Source organism: Rhamphochromis sp. 'chilingali' (assembly GCF_963969265.1).
Source record: "Rhamphochromis sp. 'chilingali' genome assembly, chromosome: 4".
In the NCBI taxonomy this organism is placed as follows: domain Eukaryota; kingdom Metazoa; phylum Chordata; class Actinopteri; order Cichliformes; family Cichlidae; genus Rhamphochromis; species Rhamphochromis sp. 'chilingali'.
In genome coordinates, this window is record NC_137948.1 from 44,979,141 (window position 1) to 45,000,479 (window position 21,339).

Here is a 21,339-nt window from a genome sequence, read left to right on the forward strand (position 1 = left end):
TTTCCTCTGCTCTCACACATAAAGACGTGTTGCTCAGTAAGGACGAGGCATTTAGCCATGTCTTCTTTAGATAAGGAATATTAACACATTTAGGATACACATGTAAAAAGTGGCACCTTTCTCACTGATGTGTGTGAGCCAGGAGCTACGAGCTGTACGTCGCACTTCTTTAACGACTGAAATCACCAATGTGCAAAGATGCACATCGAACCTGCTGAACACACGAAACAATGAACATTTTCAGGTGAAGCTGAGCTTTGAGAATCTGGCAGCAGATGTATAACGTGCAGTGATGGCTCCCACGTGTCTGCTAACATGTGAAAGAAGGCAAACACACACACACACACATAAGTGAACTGTGTTTATTTCATCCACATCACAGTAACATTGTTTCCAGAGGAGCCCTCTGCTACATCAAAACTCAAACTTTAGAGCTCTTTCTCTGTGCGCTTCTTCGTAACAAGTATAGAAACCAAGCGAATGTAACAGTCGCAGAGCTTGGGTTTGGTTCAGACAGCAGAAATGATCATGGTGTGAAAATGAAGCAAGTGACCTTTAAACGACTGTGCAGAGGGGGCGGGTGCTGATGTGGTACAGCCGGTCGTTCAGGGAGGCGAGCCTTCACAGGAAGCTCATGACGGTTCCCTTTTTCCCCACTTGGTGAGGCTCCAGCGCGTTGAACACAATCACAATCCTGCCAATCAAACACAGCAGTCAGTCTGCACATCCACATGAGAGCAGCACACTCATCGCTGACAGCAGCACTAATGCTTACTGTGTTTAAACCATCATCCCAGACAGAAGACTGGCCCTGGAAGCAATCTTTCTACCAAATCAGTTCTCTACATCATCCTAATGGGAAATGCTCCACATGTGTCCAGATGATCTGCAACAACAGGAGGAAGAAGCACAAACACAGCACATCGAACACCTCTGCACCAGTGTTGTGGAGCACGGTGGTGCAGAGGTGAGGATTTGGGCTTGTTTTCTGATTGTTGCGAGTGCTCTTGCTCTTGACGAAGGCGGTCGCACTTTTCTCCTCTCCCTTAGCTTCCCTGCTTAGCCTCTTGTGTCCTTGTCTAGTCTCGTGTTTTTTTGTATTACTTTTTATTACTTTTCCGTGGAACACTCTCACAGTCTGTTCTCTAAAACCTAAAAGAGAATTATGGGTTGGATCAACTGGTCCCTGAATGCAATTGACACCCCTTTCTCAACGAGAAGTCTGGGCTCGGGTGAGCCTGAGTGCTGAAGACATCTACCTATTCAGAACCATGGTAACAGGGTTCTTGCTGATCGGAGCTGGCTTGGCCCTGACTTATCGAAGAATTAAGAAAGCAGAACCGGCTGTTCAAACCCCCACAAGGCTGCCCGCTGGGATTGGAACGATGGAAGAGGCGTGAGTTTCTCAAAATGGGCTCATTGAACGCAGCATGGATAAGATCTTGGAGAAGCTTACGGCTGCTGTGAATACTCAGAATAAGATCTCTGAGCCCAAATTGGATGACATCTCGAGGAGGCCCACTGTTGTGAGTTCTCAGAATCGGCTCTTTGAGCACAAGAATGACAACATCACAGAACGTAAGTATGGCGAAGCTCGCGGCTCTCCAACGGGAGATTGAGAGACCAGTGTTGGACTGTAGAACTGCTTTGAAATTCATATGAGCTGTTCGCACTAAAGTAAAAAGCACCATCACTTCATGCGGGTACCCTCTCGGCGCCAGCTGCAGTCGCAAGGCTGGAGCTGAACAACAACACCCTGATAACGACTGTGTTTAGTCTGTTCTTCCCATTCCATGCAAGGCCACCTGGGTTGGCTGGAAGACTGTTTACTGAGCCTGGCAGGGCGAAGGACACTGTCTCAGCTGAACTCTGGACACGCCCACACATACATATACACTGATATGCACACACTCATCCTCCCTCCCTTTCCAAACGCCTTCGATGCTTGTTGCCTCCTGGGAACACGAGGCGGGTCTGAGCCCGCGCTGGATGGTAGCGCTGGGCAGGATGGCTGCTGTGTTTGCTTCGGATTACTCCTCACCCCCCACCCGACCCTGTGGCTGGTCACGTGCTCCATAATGTTGTGCTGTGGACATTTATGTGCTTCTTTGTGCAGAGGAGTTTTGTTGTTTCCTGTTCTCATGCTGTCCTCCCAGGAGCCCAGCATGAGTAGAGGTCTCTTTTTTTCCTCTTGTACTTTCCCATTGTAGTGTATATTTCAGTGTTTTTCTGTAACGCTACCGATCTCTGACCTGTATCCCCATGTGATGTCTGTGCTATGTATGTATGGACGGGAGGGGGGGTCCTATTTCACTACAGGGCAACCTGCACCCGGCGAATAAAGCCTTGATTGATTGACTGACTGACAGGTCAGCTCTTTCCCCCTCTGTTTCTTGTTTGAACAAGTGGAAACACTTCAGATCTCTGCGTCCCGCTTAGACGTTTCACTAATGTCATTCAGACTTTATCCTGGTCTCTCTTACAGAGACAGCAGGCTGTTGGCTTACACTGATTCTGAATCACTACTAGGGTGCGTATCTTTGATGAATCCAACTGTAACTTTGTGTGGATACAGACCGAGTACATGTCCACACAAGTGTAAGTGAATGAGGCCCAGTGAGCCCCACTACAGCAGCATGGTCAGAGTCCAAACCTCGTAGCAGAGCTGTGTGTGAACAAATAGCTACAAATCTCCATGAATCCAAGGAAGGATGTAAATAAGAGGCACGTTCCTCCACAACAGAGACGTCAACTTAGCTACTGACTCACAGGGTGTCCTCAGTCGCTCCCAGAGACTGTGCTCTCTGCAGAGACGCGAGTCCCTGATGCAAAGGTTTTACAATGCACAGCATTTTCACTTTCCTTCTGCTTGATATGGTTCCAACCTTTCCTGTGACTTTGCTCCTTGACACTCTTAACCCGTCGCACCAGCAGATGAAGCCTGCCACGTGTTCCTGACTGTTCCTTCCCATCCCTACACACCCCCATCCTGGATCCTGGACACCTTTGAAGGTTTATCTCCAAGGCCGAGGTCAGCTGGCAGGTCTAGGCCCAGCGCTGGATTAATAGCTGCAGGGCAAGATGGCTGTGTCTACATCGGCTCACCTCTCACCCCCTTACCCACCCCCATTGCTTGTCATGTGGTTTATGGTGTTGTGATGTGGAGATGTTTAGTTGAAGCCGGCTGCCATTCTTTACAGTTTCACTGCATCTGAAAGGTTTCTTAAGTTCTACCTGCCAGCATAGTGATTTTTCCTAGTGTCACCTTGGAGGTGGTAAATGGACTCATTCTTATAACGTGCTTTTCTACTCTCCTGGAGAACTCAAAGCATTTTATACAACATGCAACATTCACACAAGCACTTCCTGCTATGCTTTCCAGTGCTTTCTAGCTGACATTCACACACATTCGTACTCCGATGGATGGTTAGTATCTTGCCCAAGGATATTTGGTATGCAAGTGTGCAAAAAACCAAAACAACCAGAGAACAGAATGATAAAGACACACAACAGTGCAGTAGAAAAGTGCAACAATGACAGGGGGTGGTGCAAAAGTCTGAGCATTGTGCAAATAGTAGCTTGATGTATGAAGGTAGGTGTGTGTGTGTGTGTGCGTGAGATTGTGCAGATAAATAAAACAAATAAGCAGAGTATTTCTGGCTCTTCTGTGAAATCATTATGAGTGAAAGCAGGTAAAACATCAGCATTATAACAACAGCGTGGACTCTGGCCACATACCCACTCTTACTGTTTCCTTATGTCAGGGGTGGGGAACTCCAGGCCTCAAGGGCCGCTGTCCTGAACGTGTTTTAAAGTTCGCTTGGTAATGAACTAATCGTATGATTCAGGTGTGTTGACCCAGGGTGAGACCTAAAACCTGCAGCACACCGACCTGCATCCTGACTTTGACTTTCTCTCACCTTTATTATTTATTTTAGAACAACACACATGTCCATGTATGAAAAGAACATTTTCAATAACATCCTTTCTTTGAGTACTTCAGTTCACCGTCCATAAATGTACTTTAATGACAATGACTGCCTTGGAGCAGCTGTTTGTATTTGTTCGGGGAAATTACATTCAAATAAATGTATTTGTCATTTCCACTGAGGTGGTGCTGTGGGTACTGCTTTCCAGCCCTCTGCTGTGGATGTTCACCATAATAAGGATTTGCTGCTGCTGCCTCAATCTCCTTTCTTTCTTAATGCTGTATTTGTTAAGTTCTTTATAGACTTTAATCGGTTTTTTAACATCTCTGGAGTAGGTTGGACTCATAGGATCCTTTTCTGTGGATAAAGCAAAATGTCCCTTTTAGACTGGTCAGATGGTGCCAACCCCACCTCTTCAACCCTGGGTGAACCGAGCTGGTTGATAACCAGCCCTGTGTGAGAGATTATCCTGACCACTAATGTTAGAGTAAGTGAATCCAGACAATGAAGACATCCTGGGTACACTGAACTGGCTTTGTAGTGTAGACCTCTGGTAAAGTAGCATGTTGTGGTGGGCGGCCATCTTTGAAGAACAGTCAATTTCTACGTGAAAGGGCCGTCTCTGCTTGTGAGTACAAGTCTTGTTTGTTCTACAGTATGTCTGTGTATTACACTTGCACTGATTACTGTGCATGTAAATATGAAACACTAGGTGGCAGCAGTGCACCGTCATTTGCAAACATCCACACAGATCTGCACCAACACAGTAAACACAAAGGGAGGAAGCCAGGCTGACAGAGTGCTGCAGACACTTTATTAGGCTTGAAAGAAGATTAACAGCAGCTTCATTATATACGAAGACAGAGCTTTTATAACTGTGCATTTATTCTGAAAGCTCATGTTCCACATTCCTCTGTTACATAATCAGGTCTGCAGAGCCATGTCTGCCTGTCTCCATGGAGAAGCCCTGCACTATGCAACAAGAGTGTACTGAGTTTACTTGAAACATCTGGAATGCATACTACATTATCCTGTTAGTACAGACATACATGTAAGACGTTGTGTGTATTTGTTGTATCGACACATATGAGATGAATCCAAGTCGTTTGCACAGAATCGGTGCCGTCCTGTTCACATGAAGAGCCTGAGGATCTTGGGCTTGAAGACCTGCATCTTGCTGGAGTCCATGCTTTTCACACTCTCCTGTGCTCCCAGGATATACTGGTGTGCCTCATCGAAGAGCTCCTTTCCAATAGCTTCCTGGACTCTGTCCCGCCACGCACTCAGCTTGGGTCTCCCCTCAAACACGTCCACGCCGGCGCCCACAGGCTGCATTGAGACAAGCACAAGAAGAGGATTCAGGTTTAGTCCCCACAGAGATCAGAACCGGTTTGTTCATCGACCTCGTTCCCAGCAGCTGTTTCAGCTCAGGAGGAACTCTGAAAACACCGGGGATGTGTGCGACTAGTCAACAAAGTGTTGCTACGGTTACTAGTCGGTACCAGGCGAACTAGTTGTTGGACCTGTTTATATTTTAATTTAAGTATTGTTGGTGAGAAACACCATTGATCTGGATGAACTGGAAAAAGGAAATACCATTGCTAAAACCAGTGGTTCCCAAACTTTTTTTGCTGGGCCCCCCTTTGTTTCACAAGAAAAATGCCCCCCCCCCCACAAAACAAAAAAACCTTCCTCCAATCACACGCCCATATTTTGCTCCACTGCTGTTTATTTCACACCTCAAACATTTAGTGAACAATTAAGCAAATACAAGTAATCTGCAGGAAGTAATAACATAAACTACTAACTCTGTCACGCTGCGTCCGCACCTACACGGGTGATTTTGAACACGCAGCTGTTTCGCCCACTTAAACGGCGTTTCAAATCACTGAAAACTGAGATTTTTAAACTCCTTTTTTGCGTTTACGTGTGGACGAGGAATACAGAGTTCGTCACGCAGCGTCAAAGGTATGTAACTTTTTCCACGTCACGCTGTGGCCACGTTATTGTTTACATGAGATGAACTGCAGAATGGCAGATAGTCAGATTAACAGTTTTATATAATTCCCCAACAGCTTGTGTTAGAACAAATGACCAAACATCCTCCAGCTTCTGTCTCCTGAGGGGCACCAGGCAGGGATGCCCACTCTCCCCTTCACTGTTTGCAATTTTTATTGAGCCACTAGCAGCAGCAATTAGACAGAATTCAGTAATTAAGGGCATAAAATGTAAGAATATAGAACATAAAATCAGCCTTTATGCAGATGATGTGTTACTTTTTCGCCAAAATTCACAAACCAATCTCTCTGGGGTAATTGCATTGATAAATTCTTTCTCAAGTGTCTCAGATTATTCAATTAACTGGTCAAAATCTACAGTCCTTCCGATTAATTGCTCCTTCCATAATTCTTCTTCTACACCACTGCAATCGGGAAATATAAAATATTTAGCTATTAATGTTTCTCCTAAGCTTTCAGAATTAACTAAATTAAACCACATCCCACTTTTAAAGACAGTAGAAGGCGATCTGACTAGATGGAAATCTCTACCCATATCACTCATGGGAAGGGTCGCCACTATAAAAATGATTGTCTTACCAAAAATAAACTATTTATTGTCAATGATCCCAAATAAGCCATCACAAGATTGGTTCAGATCTCTAGACTCGTATATGTCTAAATTCCTTTGGAAACATAAACATAAACCCCCACATTAATCCAATACAAAATATTACATAGAGTGCACTATACATCATAGGATGTTCAAGATGGGCTATACGCCTTCCAACAACTGCTCACACTGCACAGCAAATACACCGGACAATTACATCCACGCTCTTTGGTTCTGTCCACCAGATCAGAAGTTTTGGCGCGAGATATGTGAAGACTTATCAAAGTGTCTGAAATGTAACATTCCAGCCTTTAGTGTGCTTGCTGGGCAACTTGGATGAGGTCAGTGCAGAAATAAACACAGCTCACGTTGTTTTTACGGCCCTATGCATTGCCAAGAAAATGGTCCTCATTAACTGGAAAAATAAAAATAATCTTAATTCTAACCTATATAAAAACCATCTAATCGATCACATTAGTCTTGATACAGCCTCTGCCATCACATTTGATCAATCCCTTTGGGCTCCTTTGATCGGCTTCATCACCTAGTGGGGGTGGGGGGTCATGGTTTGGTCCTGCCTTCGCTATTGTGGTTGATGTGGGGGTAGGGACGGCCTTAGGGCGTCTGGGGAGTCCCAAGGGATGTTTTCCCTGGAGGTCCTAAGCCAGGGGATGTGGCTATGACCTGGTTAGGGGCTCTGGGGGCTCTTAGATGGTGTTTTCCTTGTGGCTGCATACAGCAGAGATGGGGGAGGGTCTGTGCTGGCAGACGTTGGTTACTGGCCTGGTAGCCTGGCTGCCCCTGGGTGGGTTCGGGATGGGCGTGGAGGCTTGGGGGTCTGGGGGTGCTCCGCCCCCGGTCTGGGGTGCTGGCTGGGCCTTGGGTCCTGGCTGTTGTGTCGCCGGAGCTGTGGGCGGGTGGGTGCAGGGGGGCTCAGCCCCAGTGCAGGGGGACCTCTGGTGCATCGGCCCAACTAGGGGGCTCTCTAACTGGTGGGGAGGTTGTTGTATCTTTGCAGGTGGTCTCCTCACTACAGGAGCTCACTCTGCAGGTGGGGGGAGAGATATAGGAGAGGTGGAGAATGAACTCAACCTGGGTGTCTATTGTCTAGAGCCTTCCAGTCTGTTGCACCAAGGCTGTGGAACAGTTTACCACTACAATTACGTTTGCTTGACTCTGTGGATTCTTTTAAAAAAACAGTTAAAAACTCTTCTGTTCAAACAAGCCTTTTGTTGATCTACATATTTTATTTTATTTTATTTTTTTACATTATTTACATTTGATCTTTTACATTGTATATAATGTCTATTGATTTTATTGTTTATTTTAATATTTTAATATTTGTGTACAGCGCTTTGTGATTGCCTGTCTGCGAAAAGCGCTTAATAAATAAAGTTTACTTACTTACTTACTTGTGTACAGGGATTAGGCAAATGAGTATTTTGTCCACATCATCCTCTTCATGCATGTTGTCTTACTCCAAGCTGTATAGGCTCGAAAGCCTACTACCAATTAAGCATATTAGGTGATGTGCATCTGTGTAATGAGAAGGGGTGTGGTCTAATGACATCAACACCCTATATCAGGTGTGCATAATTATTAGGCAACGTCCTTTCCTTTGGCAAAATGGGTCAAAAGAAGGACTTGACAGGCTCAGAAAAGTCAAAAATAGTGAGATATCTTGCAGAGGGATGCAGCAGTCTCAAAATTGCAAAGCTTCTGAAGCGTGATCATCGAACAATCAAGCGTTTCATTCAAAATAGTCAACAGGGTCGCAAGAAGCGTGTGGAAAAACCAAGGCGCAAAATAACTGACCATGAACTGAGAAAAGTCAAGCGTGCAGCTGCCAACATGCCACTTGCCACCAGTTTGGCCATATTTCAGAGCTGCAACATCACTGGAGTGCCCAAAAGCACAAGGTGTGCAATACTCAGAGACATGGCCAAGGTAAGAAAGGCTGAAAGACGACCACCACTGGTTTACTATTCAAAGTCTCGTCTGTCTGAGATTTACCCACAAGTGATGGATCAGTGTGAGAGATGTCATGCCACCCCATGTGACCTAGGCCATATGTTCTTTCTGTGCCCAAGACTCCATGGCTTCTGGAGTCAGTATTCAGTTATTCTTTCCAAGGCTCTTGGGACCCAAATCTGCATGGACCCTTTTCTAGCTGTTTTTGGGCTTCCAGTCAACACTGGTCTAACCGACCCTACACACTTCAAAATTTTAGCCTTTACATCACTTTTGGCTAGACGTTGCATCTTACTCCTTTGGAAATCTTCATAGCCACCTTCAGTTTCTTTTTGGTTTAGAGATGTGATGTCATTTCTTAAATTGCAAAAGATAGGCCTTGTGGCGAAGGGCAAATACAGAGAATTTTATCGTATCTGGGGCCCCTTTGTAGACTATTGCAAGTCATTACACGCTCTACCAGCTGATTAATATCATATCTCTTCCCCCCTTCTTTTTTTTTTTTTTTTTTTTTGTGTGTTTTGGGGTTTGTTGTTTGTGTTTGTTTTGGGTTTCTTATTAGGTTTTATTTTGTTTGTTTATTTAAGCCTGTGTGTGTGTGTTATCGTATCTGTTCATGTAAGAAAAACTAAAAAATATGTGAGGGGAACAGATTGTATTGTCATTGTAAACCACTGTACACTTGTCTCTCAATAAAAATATGAAAAGAAAAAAAAAAAAAAAAAAAAAAAAGACGACCACCACTGAACAAGACACACAAGCTGAAACGTCAAGACTGGGCCAAGAAATATCTCAAGACTGGTTTTTCTAAGGTTTTATGGACTGATGAAATGAGAGTGAGTCTTGATGGGCCCGTGGCTGGATTGGTAAAGGGCAGAGAGCTCCAGTCCCACTCAGACGCCAGCAAGGTGGAGGTGGAGTACTGGTTTGGGCTGGTATCATCAAAGATGAGCTTGTGGGGCCTTTTCGGGTTGAGGATGGAGTCAAGCTCAACTCCCAGTCCTACTGCCAGTTTCTGGAAGACACCTTCTTCAAGCAGTGGTACAGGAAGAAGTCTGCATCCTTCAAGAAAAACATGATTTTCATGCAGGACAATGCTCCATCACACGCGTCCAAGTACTCCACAGCGTGGCTGGCAAGAAAGGGTATAAAAGAAGAAAAACTAATGACATGGCCTCCTTGTTCACCTGGTCTGAACCCCATTGAGAACCTGTGGTCCATCATCAAATGTGAGATTTACAAGGAGGGAAAACAGTACACCTCTCTGAACAGTGTCTGGGAGGCTGTGGTTGCTGCTGCACGCAATGTTGATGGTGAACAGATCAAAACACTGACAGAATCCATGGATGGCAGGCTTTTGAGTGTCCTTGCAAAGAAAGGTGGCTATATTGGTCGCTGATTTGTTTTTGTTTTGTTTTTGAATGTCAGAAATGTATATTTGTGAATGTGGAGATGTTATATTGGTGTCACTGGTAAAAATAAATAATTGAAATGGGTATATATTTGTTTTTTGTTAAGTTGCCTAATAATTATGCACAGTAATAGTCACCTGCACACACAGATATCCCCCTAAAATAGCTCAAACTAAAAACAAACTAAAAACTACTTACAAAAACATTCAGCTTTGATATTAATGAGTTTTTTGGGTTCGTTGAGAACATGGTTGTTGTTCAATAATAACATTATTCCTCAAAAATACAACTTGCCTAATAATTCTGCACTCCCTGTAGTTTGGGAGATGATTGGATGATGGGGTGGGTGCAGTTTTCTCTGGGGTGGAGTCGGGTGGGCTGCCCCGGACTCTGTGGGGCTGGTCGGTGCTGCTGCTGCGGGCCCTGGTCTGAATGGGCCTGGGCCCCCTTGCCCTGGTGGGTTCCAGAGTGTGGGGGTGCATACTGGGTTCAGTGGGGGAGCTGGCCCCAGGGAGGGGCCGCTTGCCCCTCCCTTTCTTCCCTCCCCATCCTCAGCTGCCTCCCTATTCCCGCTCTACCACACCCACCCACACACGCAGGGCTTGGGGTGCAGGTATGTCACCAGGGTGCAGGGGAGGCACGCCCCCTCTGTCCCCTTCTGGCCGCCTGTGCCTCAATTTTATTCTGCAACCTAGACATCCACATTACTCACACTCTCACATAACACATACATATAGGGCCTTGGGGGTGGGCACGTTTTACAGCATCCAGAGGATGGTCGGTGTACTCCAACCCACCTCTGGCGCTGGTGCCCTACCCTCAATTTTAAATGCATATAGACACTGAGGGTTTTCGGGAGGAGCCGTGCTGCTCTCTGATAGGAAGCAGGAACCATGCTCTCCTGAGTTTTAAATGCACTTTAGAACAGCACACAGCAACACTACATATGAGCGGGCGTAGGGAGGTTGGGTCTTAGACTCAACCTCTCTGGGTACATCTCAGGCCTTCCAAAGTACGGAGGCCTATCTCCCCTCACCACACTCCCTGCCGGTGGCTGATGCCCTCAGACGTTGGTGTGTTGGTGGTTCTTGTCGTCTGGGGCTGGGCGCTCATGTATGTACCGGCTCACTCCTGGTGGCCGATTGGCGGGGCCGGGCGCCTGTGGCCCGGCTGAGCCCCTTCCGGGGGGTGGGGTGCCCTCAGGCCTCTGGGCCTGAAGCTCGGTCCTCTCTGGCACAGCTGGCTGCCGGCAGAGCCCGCGGGCACGCCACTGCAACCCCCTCTGGCCTCTGCTCCGTAGCTGTGGGGTGACCTCTCATTTGGAGCTCTACTCAGCTCTTCCCAGGAGGGTGGCACGGTTCCCCCCCTTTTTGGTTGTCCTCCTCGGGTCCTCTGGATGTCTGGGGTCTGGATCTCCTCCATACCTGCTTCATGCCCTGGGGGATGGGGCTGTGACTCCCCACACTCCCTAGCAGATCGTTACATGGAGAAACCTTTGGAATGCAAGCATGCTGATCCACACAGGTGTACACACAGGTGTGCACACAGGTGTACACACGGGTGTTCACAGACGCAGACTACAGCTTTCTTGGCTGCTGCCTCAAAGCACATTGTGCGCTGTCTATCTTGCGTGCTGCACAATATCGTTTGTTATTTAGTATCTACTGTTATCTACTGCTAGCTAGTTTATTGTGATGGTGCTGTTTTTATGTTGCTCTTTTTTTGTTTGCTTTCTCTTCTGTTTTTTTTCTTCTCCATACAGGTAATCCAGGTGTTTTGTTTTCCTTTCTTTCTTCCCCCCTTTCTCACCCTCTCTTTCTTTCATTCTTTCTCCCTGTCCTATCCCCCAGTCATGTCTGTCTCGTTTGTAGCAACCGAAAGTAAAATAAAATAAATACATAATTATAATAAAGGTCAATCAAATGGACCAATATGGCAAGGCCATGATGATCCACTTGGTAAAATAAATCTGCTTGGCATCTTTCTTGGCCTTAAGACAACAATTCTGACGGCTAAAGATCCAAACAGGACACAAAAAGAAAAAAAAATGTCGTGGTTCCCAAACTTTTTTTGCTGGGCCCCCCTTTGTTTCACAAGAAAAATGCCCCCCCCCCCCCCCCACAAAACAAAAAAACCTTCCTCCAACCACACGCCCATATTTTGCTCCATTGCTGTTTATTTCACACCTCAAACATTTAGTGAACAATTAAGCAAATACAAGTAATCTGCAGGAAGTAATAACATAAACTACTAACTCTGTCACGCTGCGTCCGCACCTACGCGGGTGATTTTGAACACGCAACTGTTTCGCCCACGTAAATGGCGTTTCAAATCACTGAAAACTGAGATTTTTAAACTCCTTTTTTGCATTTACGTGTGGACGAGGAATACAGAGTTCGTCACGCAGCGTCAAAGGTATGTAACTTTTTTCACATCACGCTGTGGCCACGTTATTGTTTACATGAGATGAACTGCAGAATGGCAGATAGTCAGATCAACAGTATTTTCTCTCTATCTGCAAGTTTACACGCTTACATATAAACACGCAGTTACTGTCCCTCTATTTACAAAGGCAGAGGCGTCACAGTGTGATTATTTTACGTGTAGTTTTTTCCTGTGTACTGATAGTCACTGCTCACCTAATGCGGAGTTTTTAATGGTCAAATGCAGACCTTATTACCTCCCCAGAGAACTCACTTCGATCATACTCACTGCCGTGTATATCCCCCCCGACGCTAATGCTAGGTTGGCCATGAAAGAACTTTCTGCAGCCATTAACAAACACCAGAATAAACACCCCGAGGCTGCTTTTATTGTTGCTGGCGACTTCAACCACACCAACTTAAAGACAGTCCTCCCCAGATTCCACCAACATGTCTCCTGCCACACCAGAGGAGACAAGACTTTAGACCATGTGTATTCCAACCTGGCTGGAGCCTACAAAGCCACACCCCTCCCCCACATTGGACAATCGGACCATCTCTCCCTGTTCCTCACACCTCGGTATTCACCACTCATCCAACGTGTGAAACCTGCTGTGAGGACAATTAAAGTGTGGCCAGAGGGGACAGACGCAGTGCTCCAGGACAGATTTAAAAACACAGACTGGAATATGCTCACCCACACAGACCTGGACCAGTACGCCTCATCTGTACTGGATTACATCTCCGAAACCACAGACAGTGTCACCACCCAGAAACGGATCACCATGTACCCCAACCAGAAGCCTTGGATGAACCGGGATGTTCGTCTCCTCCTGAAGGCCCGCAACACTGCCTTTAGGTCAGGAGATGCACACGCCTACAGCACAGCCAGGGCTAATCTAAAGAAGGGCATCAAAAAAGCCAAACACATTACAAAAAGAAGGTAGAAGAACACTTCTCCAACTCCAACCCCCGACGCATGTGGCAAGGACTCCAGACCATTACAGACTACAGGACCACCAAACCCTCTCCCGCATCCTCTGATGTCTCCTTCCTCAACGAGCTCAACAACTTTTATGCTCGTTTTGAGCGAGGGAACCCCACAACCACAACCAAAGCAGACATGACGCCAGACCACCAACCTCTGACTCTCTCCCCCACCGATGTAGGAGCGGTGCTGAGCAGGATCAATGTCCACAAGGCTGCAGGCCCTGATGGCATCCCCGGGCGTGTTCTCAGAGCGTGTTCTGGGGAGCTTGCAGGAGTGCTCACAGACATATTCAACCTGTCCTTGGCCCACGCTGTGGTACCGGCCTGCTTCAAATCCACCTCCATCGTCCCCATACCCAAAAACTCCAACCCATCTTGCCTCAATGACTACCGCCCAGTAGCACTCACCCCCATCATCACTAAGTGCTTAGAGCGACTGGTCCTAGCACACTTCAAATCCTGTCTCCCCCCCCACCCTGGACCCCCACCAATTCGCATACCGCCAGAACAGGAGCACAGAGGATGCAGTCTCCATCGCACTGCACTCTGTCCTCTCACACCTGGACAACAACAACACCTACACCAGAATGCTGACTTCAGTTCAGCATTCAATACAATCCACCCCTCACAACTCATCAGGAAACTGACAGACCTGGGCATCAGTTCCCTCATCTGCAAATGGTTACTGGACTTCCTGACCAACCGCCCCCAACATGTCCGGCTGGATAACCGCTGCTCATCTACCATCACAATGAACACCGGTGTACCACAAGGCTGTGTGATGAGCCCTTTCCTCTACTCCCTCTTCACCCACGACTGCAGACCTGCTGATGGTTCCAACACCATCATTAAGTTTGCAGATGACACCACGGTGATTGGCCTCATCAGTGACAACGATGAGGCCGCCTACAGGGAGGAGGTGGATCGTCTGGCTGAGTGGTGCGACAGAAACAACCTGCTGCTTAACACCGAGAAGACCAAGGAGCTCATCGTGGACTACAGGAGGAATGCTGACCCACATCCACCCATCCACATTAAGGGGACGGCTGTGGAGCGTGTGAGCAGCTTCAAGTTCCTGGGAGTCCACATCTCCGAGGATCTCACCTGGATGACCAACTGCTCCAAGCTGGTCAAGAAGGCTCACCAGCGCCTCTTCTTCTTGAGGACTCTGAGGAAGAACCACCTGTCCTCAGACATCCTGGTGAACTTCTATCGTTGCACCATCGAGAGCATCCTGACCAACTGTATAACAGTCTGGTACGGGAACTGCTCTGCCTCGGACCGGAAGGCGTTGCAGAGGGTCGTGAAAACTGCCCAGCGCATCGCTGGAGCACCACTTCCTGCCATAAAAGACATCTACAGGAAGCGGTGTCTGAAAAGGGCTGGGAAAATCATCAAAGACCCCAGTCACCCATCACATGGACTCTTCACCCTCCTGCCCTCTGGGAGGCGCTACAGGAGCCTCCGGACTAAGACCACCAGGTACCGGAACAGCTTCTTCCCCACAGCTGTCAGACTCCTGAACTCTGCCTCCTGACATCTGACCCACGTTAACACATGGACTGAACATACACACACCCACAATGGACAACTGTACCCTCAAACACACAATAATAACATGGACTGAACCACCACTCACAACCACCAGCACTTTATAGCCTCTGTAGAAACTATCTACACCCTCACTTATCTTAACTGCACTACTGTATAGCTCTGTGTAAATAATCATTCTGTACATTCGATAATTTTTAACCCTACAACTGTTTACAACTTGCATAGTTCCCATTTCTGTATAGCTGTATATCCCAGATTCTGTAAAGTTATTTATTTCATATTCTGTATAGTTTTTCATATTTATATCCTGTTCATAGCCTGTACATACTTATAGTTATAGAATATTCACAACATACTTCATACCGTGTGCATTATAACATACCATAATAGACCTATTTCTGTAATATACTCACATATCTATATTATTGCTAATATATATTGTAATATATCTATATCACTAAAGCACTTCTGGATGGATGCAAACTGCATTTCGTTGCCCTGTACCTGTGCATGTGCAATGACAATAAAGTTGAATTCTATTCTATTCTATTCTAATAATGTTCAACATTGCATCAATACATTTTTCTCTCTGTGCAAAATGTGTTCAAAAACATAAACAGCTGTGGGATCCTGTTTGTCTGTGATTTGAACCGGGGGAACAAACTGTGGCAGGATCAGCCTGATGTTATTTGTATCCTGCTGTAACTTTACTGTATAAAGAGCAAACATCTCCAACATGTCAGGAGCAGTTAGTCATTACAACAAGTGTTTGTGAACTAAAGATCAAGAATGTGGGATCCTGTTTGTCTGTGATTTAAACAGCCCAGCGCTGCTCCCGACGAAGGGGAACCTGCAGGGAGACCTACCTCAGCACCTGTGCAGGTGAAGCCAAAGGGCAGATTTGCTTCACCAGATTTTCTAGTCTTTGGCTCAGAATGAAGTTGGTTTGGAAACATATTCAGCGACGCTTCATCTCCTGCTTTGTGTTTGTGTGGGAGCCCCGTCAAAAACCTGTCCACGATGCTAGCAGTGTCCAAACGTTCTTTGTTTTTGTTTTGTTTTTTCCTTCATACCGCCCCCCCTGCAATGGCTCTGCCCCCCCGCCCCCGGACTGGAAAATACATTTAAAATGTGATTAAAGGGACAATATACCAAAAATGCACCAACTTACAAAGAAATGACAGATGTGCACTTAATGATGGTGTGACGGAGACCTGAATGAGTTTAAGATCTCGTGTTTGCTCCTCTCATAGTGGGAACACTGATTCTGATTCCTGTTACTGCGGATACATTTGGGCCGCTCACCTGCATGATCTCCACAATGGCGACCAGATCAGCCAGTGAAATCTGATCTCCAGCGATAAAGGGCCTGTCCTGGAGGAACTTTTCTTCAACGAGTTTCAGGGAGGAGTTCAGATCGTCCAAGGCCGCGTTCATTTTGTCCTCTGGGATTTCCACGCCCATGACCTTGGGAATCATAAGCTACAGGCACAATGGATTCAGTGTGAGTGAAACAATGAGCTTAATGCTGAACACAATCTGATTCAGGAGATGAATGATGACACGGTGACTCTGGGTTTTTCTTTGAGCAAATTCCAACAAACTAGAAAAGTAGCATCTGTCCCAAAGAGGTGGAAGGAAGTAAAAGCTCGAACACGCCGGGGAGGAGACGATGTCTGAATGATGTGGATTTTAAGTCAACGGCTATGACATCGCATGACTTTAGCTTACTGGCTCAGAGCAGCTCTCTCTCTCTCTCTCTCTGAGCGAGCAGACCAATGAAATGGCAGTGATGAAACTTTACCACAGAGGTGCACAGTAAGAACTGCTGAACTCTCTGTTTTCCAGCAGTGGCATTTATTGCTGATCATTTTCAGTTGGCCCTCACCAGCTGGCCCAGACATGCTCAGTGACATCACTCTGCACAGTGATTTTACTTCATAACCAGACGAAAGGGTATTTCAACAAAGCTAGAACATGATGGTGATAAGATCCCAGATAGCAAGGAGACATTGAACAAATGTTGATTTTCCATCTGAACCATCAGAATCGTCAGGATTGAAATGTCAACACAAAACCAATGTTGAAACAACAAACCTGACACTGACATTGAAATAACATTGATTCACTGTTGTTCTGTCATCGTTGATTGTTGATCTATTTATAGTTGACAAGGTGACAACAATCACGTTGAAAAACCATCGATTTATGGTTGAGCGGGAAATTAAAGCTGCTACCACTTGGACTATTCCATAGCACCCCCTCTCACAGTGGTACATCCCGCCAGGTAACCATTGTCTTGTACAGTACAGCGGGACATTAGATTTACTCTCAGCGGAATTGACCGGAGAAGGCATCAGTTCATGCACTGCACTGGCCTGCACCACGATTAGTATAAGGTAAGAATGAATGACTTTTGTTCTATTCGTTATTTCCACGGTTGCATTTGAATAACAGTAAAAAAACCAAAACAAACTTGTTAATGTAAAGTTTCGGATAAAATGTGGGAGCCCGAAATTGTGTCTACTTTCATCTTACAATCCGGCAACTAATAAATTGCACTGCAAACAAAGTCTATCAACAAAGAAAACATTTTCGTTTCATACTTTTCCGTTATATTCCCTTACAAAGCTAGCTTTAACGCTTCGAGGGTTCCTTTGTTCTTGCCGTTGCCTTGGCGCTTGACCCAGACTTTCACTCTGTAGTTGCTTTTTAGCATAGTACTACAAAAAATTGTAAATCTGTGATATATGATTGATAAACGTAAAGGTAACTGTATAAATGTGTTCAATGACTTTGTTACTTTTAATGATTGGAGAGCACCCGCTTCGATTCGCACTCAATTCAAACTTTACGTTGCACGCTCACCTACCTTGCGTTTGCACCTTTTGTCCACACGTAAACTGCGTTTTATTATTTATTTATTAGTTTTTCGCCTCTCACTGCTTAAGCCATTAATATTTCTAGAATTGTTTTTTTTAAACAGATGCGACCTCACAAAAGATGTTAACTATGCTGTCTGACCTGACGAGAGCTGTTAACGAACTCCGTGAGGAGGTCAGAGCCATCCGCCATCCCTGCTGCAATGAATCTGTAGATGCTGGGGTACTGCCTCTGGATTTGCCCTTGCACAACATTGAGGAGCTAAACAATGCAGAGCCAGCTCTTCAATCACAAGAGGCAAATAAGGCAATGGTAAGTATATAAAGGTTATGTACACTTTGTAACTATAAAGTATAATAGCTGTCAGATGTGATTTAAATACATAACAACGGCCTGTTGATTACACACACAAGCACTTGCATACACATTAAAGACATGAGACACGCTAATTCCATCTCTTAAAATGTGTCTATAGGTGAGACGCTTTGCCTTGATTGGAGGGACCACACTGGAGGTGCAAGTCCGCCGTGTAATGGCTTATGCCATTACAAACGAGCTGGCCTCGGTACTAAACTGGGCAGGGGAAAAAACCAAGGACCAGACAAAGCAAAAAAGGGCATTTAAAGATACCAAATATGCATTTGCAGAGCGCTGTAAGTTTTACCGTTTTATTGCTATATTACTTTTTCTTTCTTAATAACAAGACTTTCATGTCCAGTTAATCTGGAGATGGAGTCTTTGGTCTTTGGCTTGTTTAGTCCTCGGGTTGTAGTTTGTACAGCCCGAGGACCCCATGTTTATTTTGTTTTAAAGGATACACGGTACACCATGCTAAGACTTATCACTTTTTCCGCTCATAGCTCTTTGGGAATCAAATGCGGCAGTTTGCAGATTTACGCCTGGTGACTTTCATGTTTATCAGCCTAGGAGTTTACATACTTTCTCCCAGCTGAAGACAGTTAACAAGAGCTTATTCATGTGCTCTAATTCACTTTTTTTTGTGTGTGTGTGTGTGTGTGTGTGTGTGTGTGTGTGTGTGTGTGTGTGTGTGTGTGTGTGTGTGTGTGTGTTAGCAAACGAAACATGCCTATTGACCTTTTTTGGTTTATTTTTTTCTCTGTTACATCACATGCAATGCTTTCTTATTTTAGGATATTAATATTGACATGATACATTGTGAGACATTTGGGGTTTTTTTATAAAGGGTGTCCAATTTGAGGAATAAGTACAATTATGTGTTTAGGTGGTTGAAGTATTGATGGAAACATGCAGTAGTTTAGTATTGGTTAAAATACCTATAAAGAAAGGTAGATTTCCAGTCATGATTTAACTGTTGTTTTAATAAAAAGCAACTGTGCGAAAGAGGTGGAAAATCAACACCATAGCTCAACAGTGTTTCAATATCAAAACCTGACGTTGTTTCAACGTTAAAAAAGGGTGCAAGAGTGACGTTAGGTCAACGTCACACTTCAACGTTGATTCAGTGACACAGCCTGATATTGACTCAACATTGTTTCAATGTTTCCTTGCTATCTGGGATATTACTAATCTAACAGCACCTACAAAGATCAGTGAAGGGGAACGTACCCGGAGGCAGAAGATCTCGGAGCCGTGCATCCGGATGGCCGTGTGCTGCCACGACAGGTACTCATTGACACGAGCACGCTGCTGGAGGTCAGCTGGGTACCAGAAGTCGGGAGTCTTAAACTTCTCAGCCAGGTACAACATGATAGCAATGCTGCAGAGAAGACATCACTGTGACCGTCACGGCAGACCAGCGCTTCCTCAGCTCACGACTTTTTGACATAATCACCTTTCAGCCAGGCAGAAGTCTCCATCTCTGAGAGCTGGGACCTTCCTGATCAGGCTGATCTTCCCAAAGTCCTCCCCATACTGCTGGCCTGGGACCAACACACGCGCATGCACACGCACACATTTTAATAGCAGATATTTGGAAGAATCACATGATCATCGTGGACATAACCAGACAGCGTCAGGCAGTCAGTGCGGACCGACGGAGCAGCTGCTCTGCAAGCAACGGAACCCAAGTTCAAAGAAACCCTGATCTACACCCTCACAGACTCACAACTCAGACCTGTGCTCGTCCAAACCTCCTTACTGCTGCTGTGAACGGTCACACTGGCGACGTTCTTCGTGTCTGCGTGCGTGAACTCACCGTCCAGCAGAGAAAGCTTCTTGAAGTCGAAGCTGATGTTGTTCTTCTTGGCGAAAATGTACACGGAGCGGCAGGGCTGCGAGAACAGGTCCAGGTAGAGCTCCAGCGCCATAGCTGACGGTCCTGTGTCGGCTCCTTCTGAGCAGGGTGCGGACACCAAAGAGTTTAAAGCCCTCTAAGATAGTTGGCGCCCCGCCCCCTGCTGTCGTGTGCCTCACCCTGATAGTGGAGTTAATGGCGACGGTAAAAACATAAGCGTGTTTAAAAAGCACACAAAATGTGTTTAAACACACGTTTTAAAGTGTTTTCAAACACAAGGCGTGTCCAGTGAAACCAGCAGCTGCAGAGCACTGGCTGGGTTCACTCTCCTGGAAACAAATGAAAAAATAAACTGCGCTTTGAATCTACACCAGTAACTTTTACCAACAGCCTTACATGAGACGCACTTAGTATCTCAAAGCTGTGCTTGAGGTCCAATCTGTTTCTATCAAAGGTGAAGTGCATTAAGCATGTGAGTGAAGTTGGCCCCCCACCTTCTTCAAATCCAACAAAAGTGGTATCAAACGTTTGTGCTGCAAACATCTTTGTTTGTGCTGCTATCATTTTAAAAATATTAATAACATAACATCTTGATGCGTGCTTAATCTTCCAGGTAAGTAAATCCCAAAAGGTTGGTTCCACACGCATGCAAACAGCTCGTCTCCACTGCTTTAACTGTTAAACAGAGGCAACACTGCGGCTGGCAGGGTTTATTATGTGGAGCAGCAGCTTGTTTAGTTTAAACAGTCTGCATTAAGCTGGGCAAACACTGCGATTTTTTTCAGTCCCGTTATTCAGCTGCTGCTCAAACTGTACAATTGAATCTCAGGGGTTAGAAGTTCATAGGTCACGATGCAGGTCTCACACTATACGGCCTGATGCTCTGATGCGACCTGAGTGCTCACACTGTGCGTCCGTAACATGAAGCTTATCATACAAAAGCTGTCTCTCGCTCTCCCTCGCTCTGTCTTTCACACACACAGACACACACACACCATCAACTTTGCAACGAACAGGTGTACCTGGCAAAGTGTGTGTAACCCTCAGTGTTACTGACATGTTCCACACTGATGCACAACAGTACTCTGGGCCCCACACTGTTTTATTAAGTATGTCTAATCACTGTAGACATTACATGTACCTTCTTAAAGGAGAGGTCAAAGGTCAGCTACCTTTATAGGTTCCTGCTATATGTTGTGACATATACACAGCACAGTTGTAGGAATGATAGTTTCTAAGTTCTAAAGCTTTTTGTCAATTTTCAACCAATAAATCATCAAGTTGACCTTGAAGACCACAAGTTTGAATGGATTGTTAACATGACCCCACTCCACAACACAATCCGGACTGAC

The 21,339-nt window shown here is 45.7% G+C and overlaps 1 protein-coding gene across 1 annotated transcript; it reads right to left on the reverse strand.

The window, feature by feature from the left end:
- Positions 1 to 4,721: 4,721 nt before the first annotated feature.
- Positions 4,722 to 20,417, reverse strand: LOC308396132 (glutathione S-transferase theta-3-like). The gene is made up of 5 exons (XM_080881235.1): positions 19,949 to 20,417; positions 19,586 to 19,673; positions 19,360 to 19,510; positions 16,195 to 16,371; positions 4,722 to 5,258 (listed from the first exon to the last, which is right to left on the reverse strand). The coding sequence occupies exons 1-5, from the start codon at positions 20,058 to 20,060 to the stop codon at positions 5,061 to 5,063; spliced, it is 726 nt and encodes a 241-aa protein (XP_080737361.1). The 5' UTR covers positions 20,061 to 20,417; the 3' UTR covers positions 4,722 to 5,060.
- Between the last annotated feature and the right edge of the window lie 922 nt (positions 20,418 to 21,339).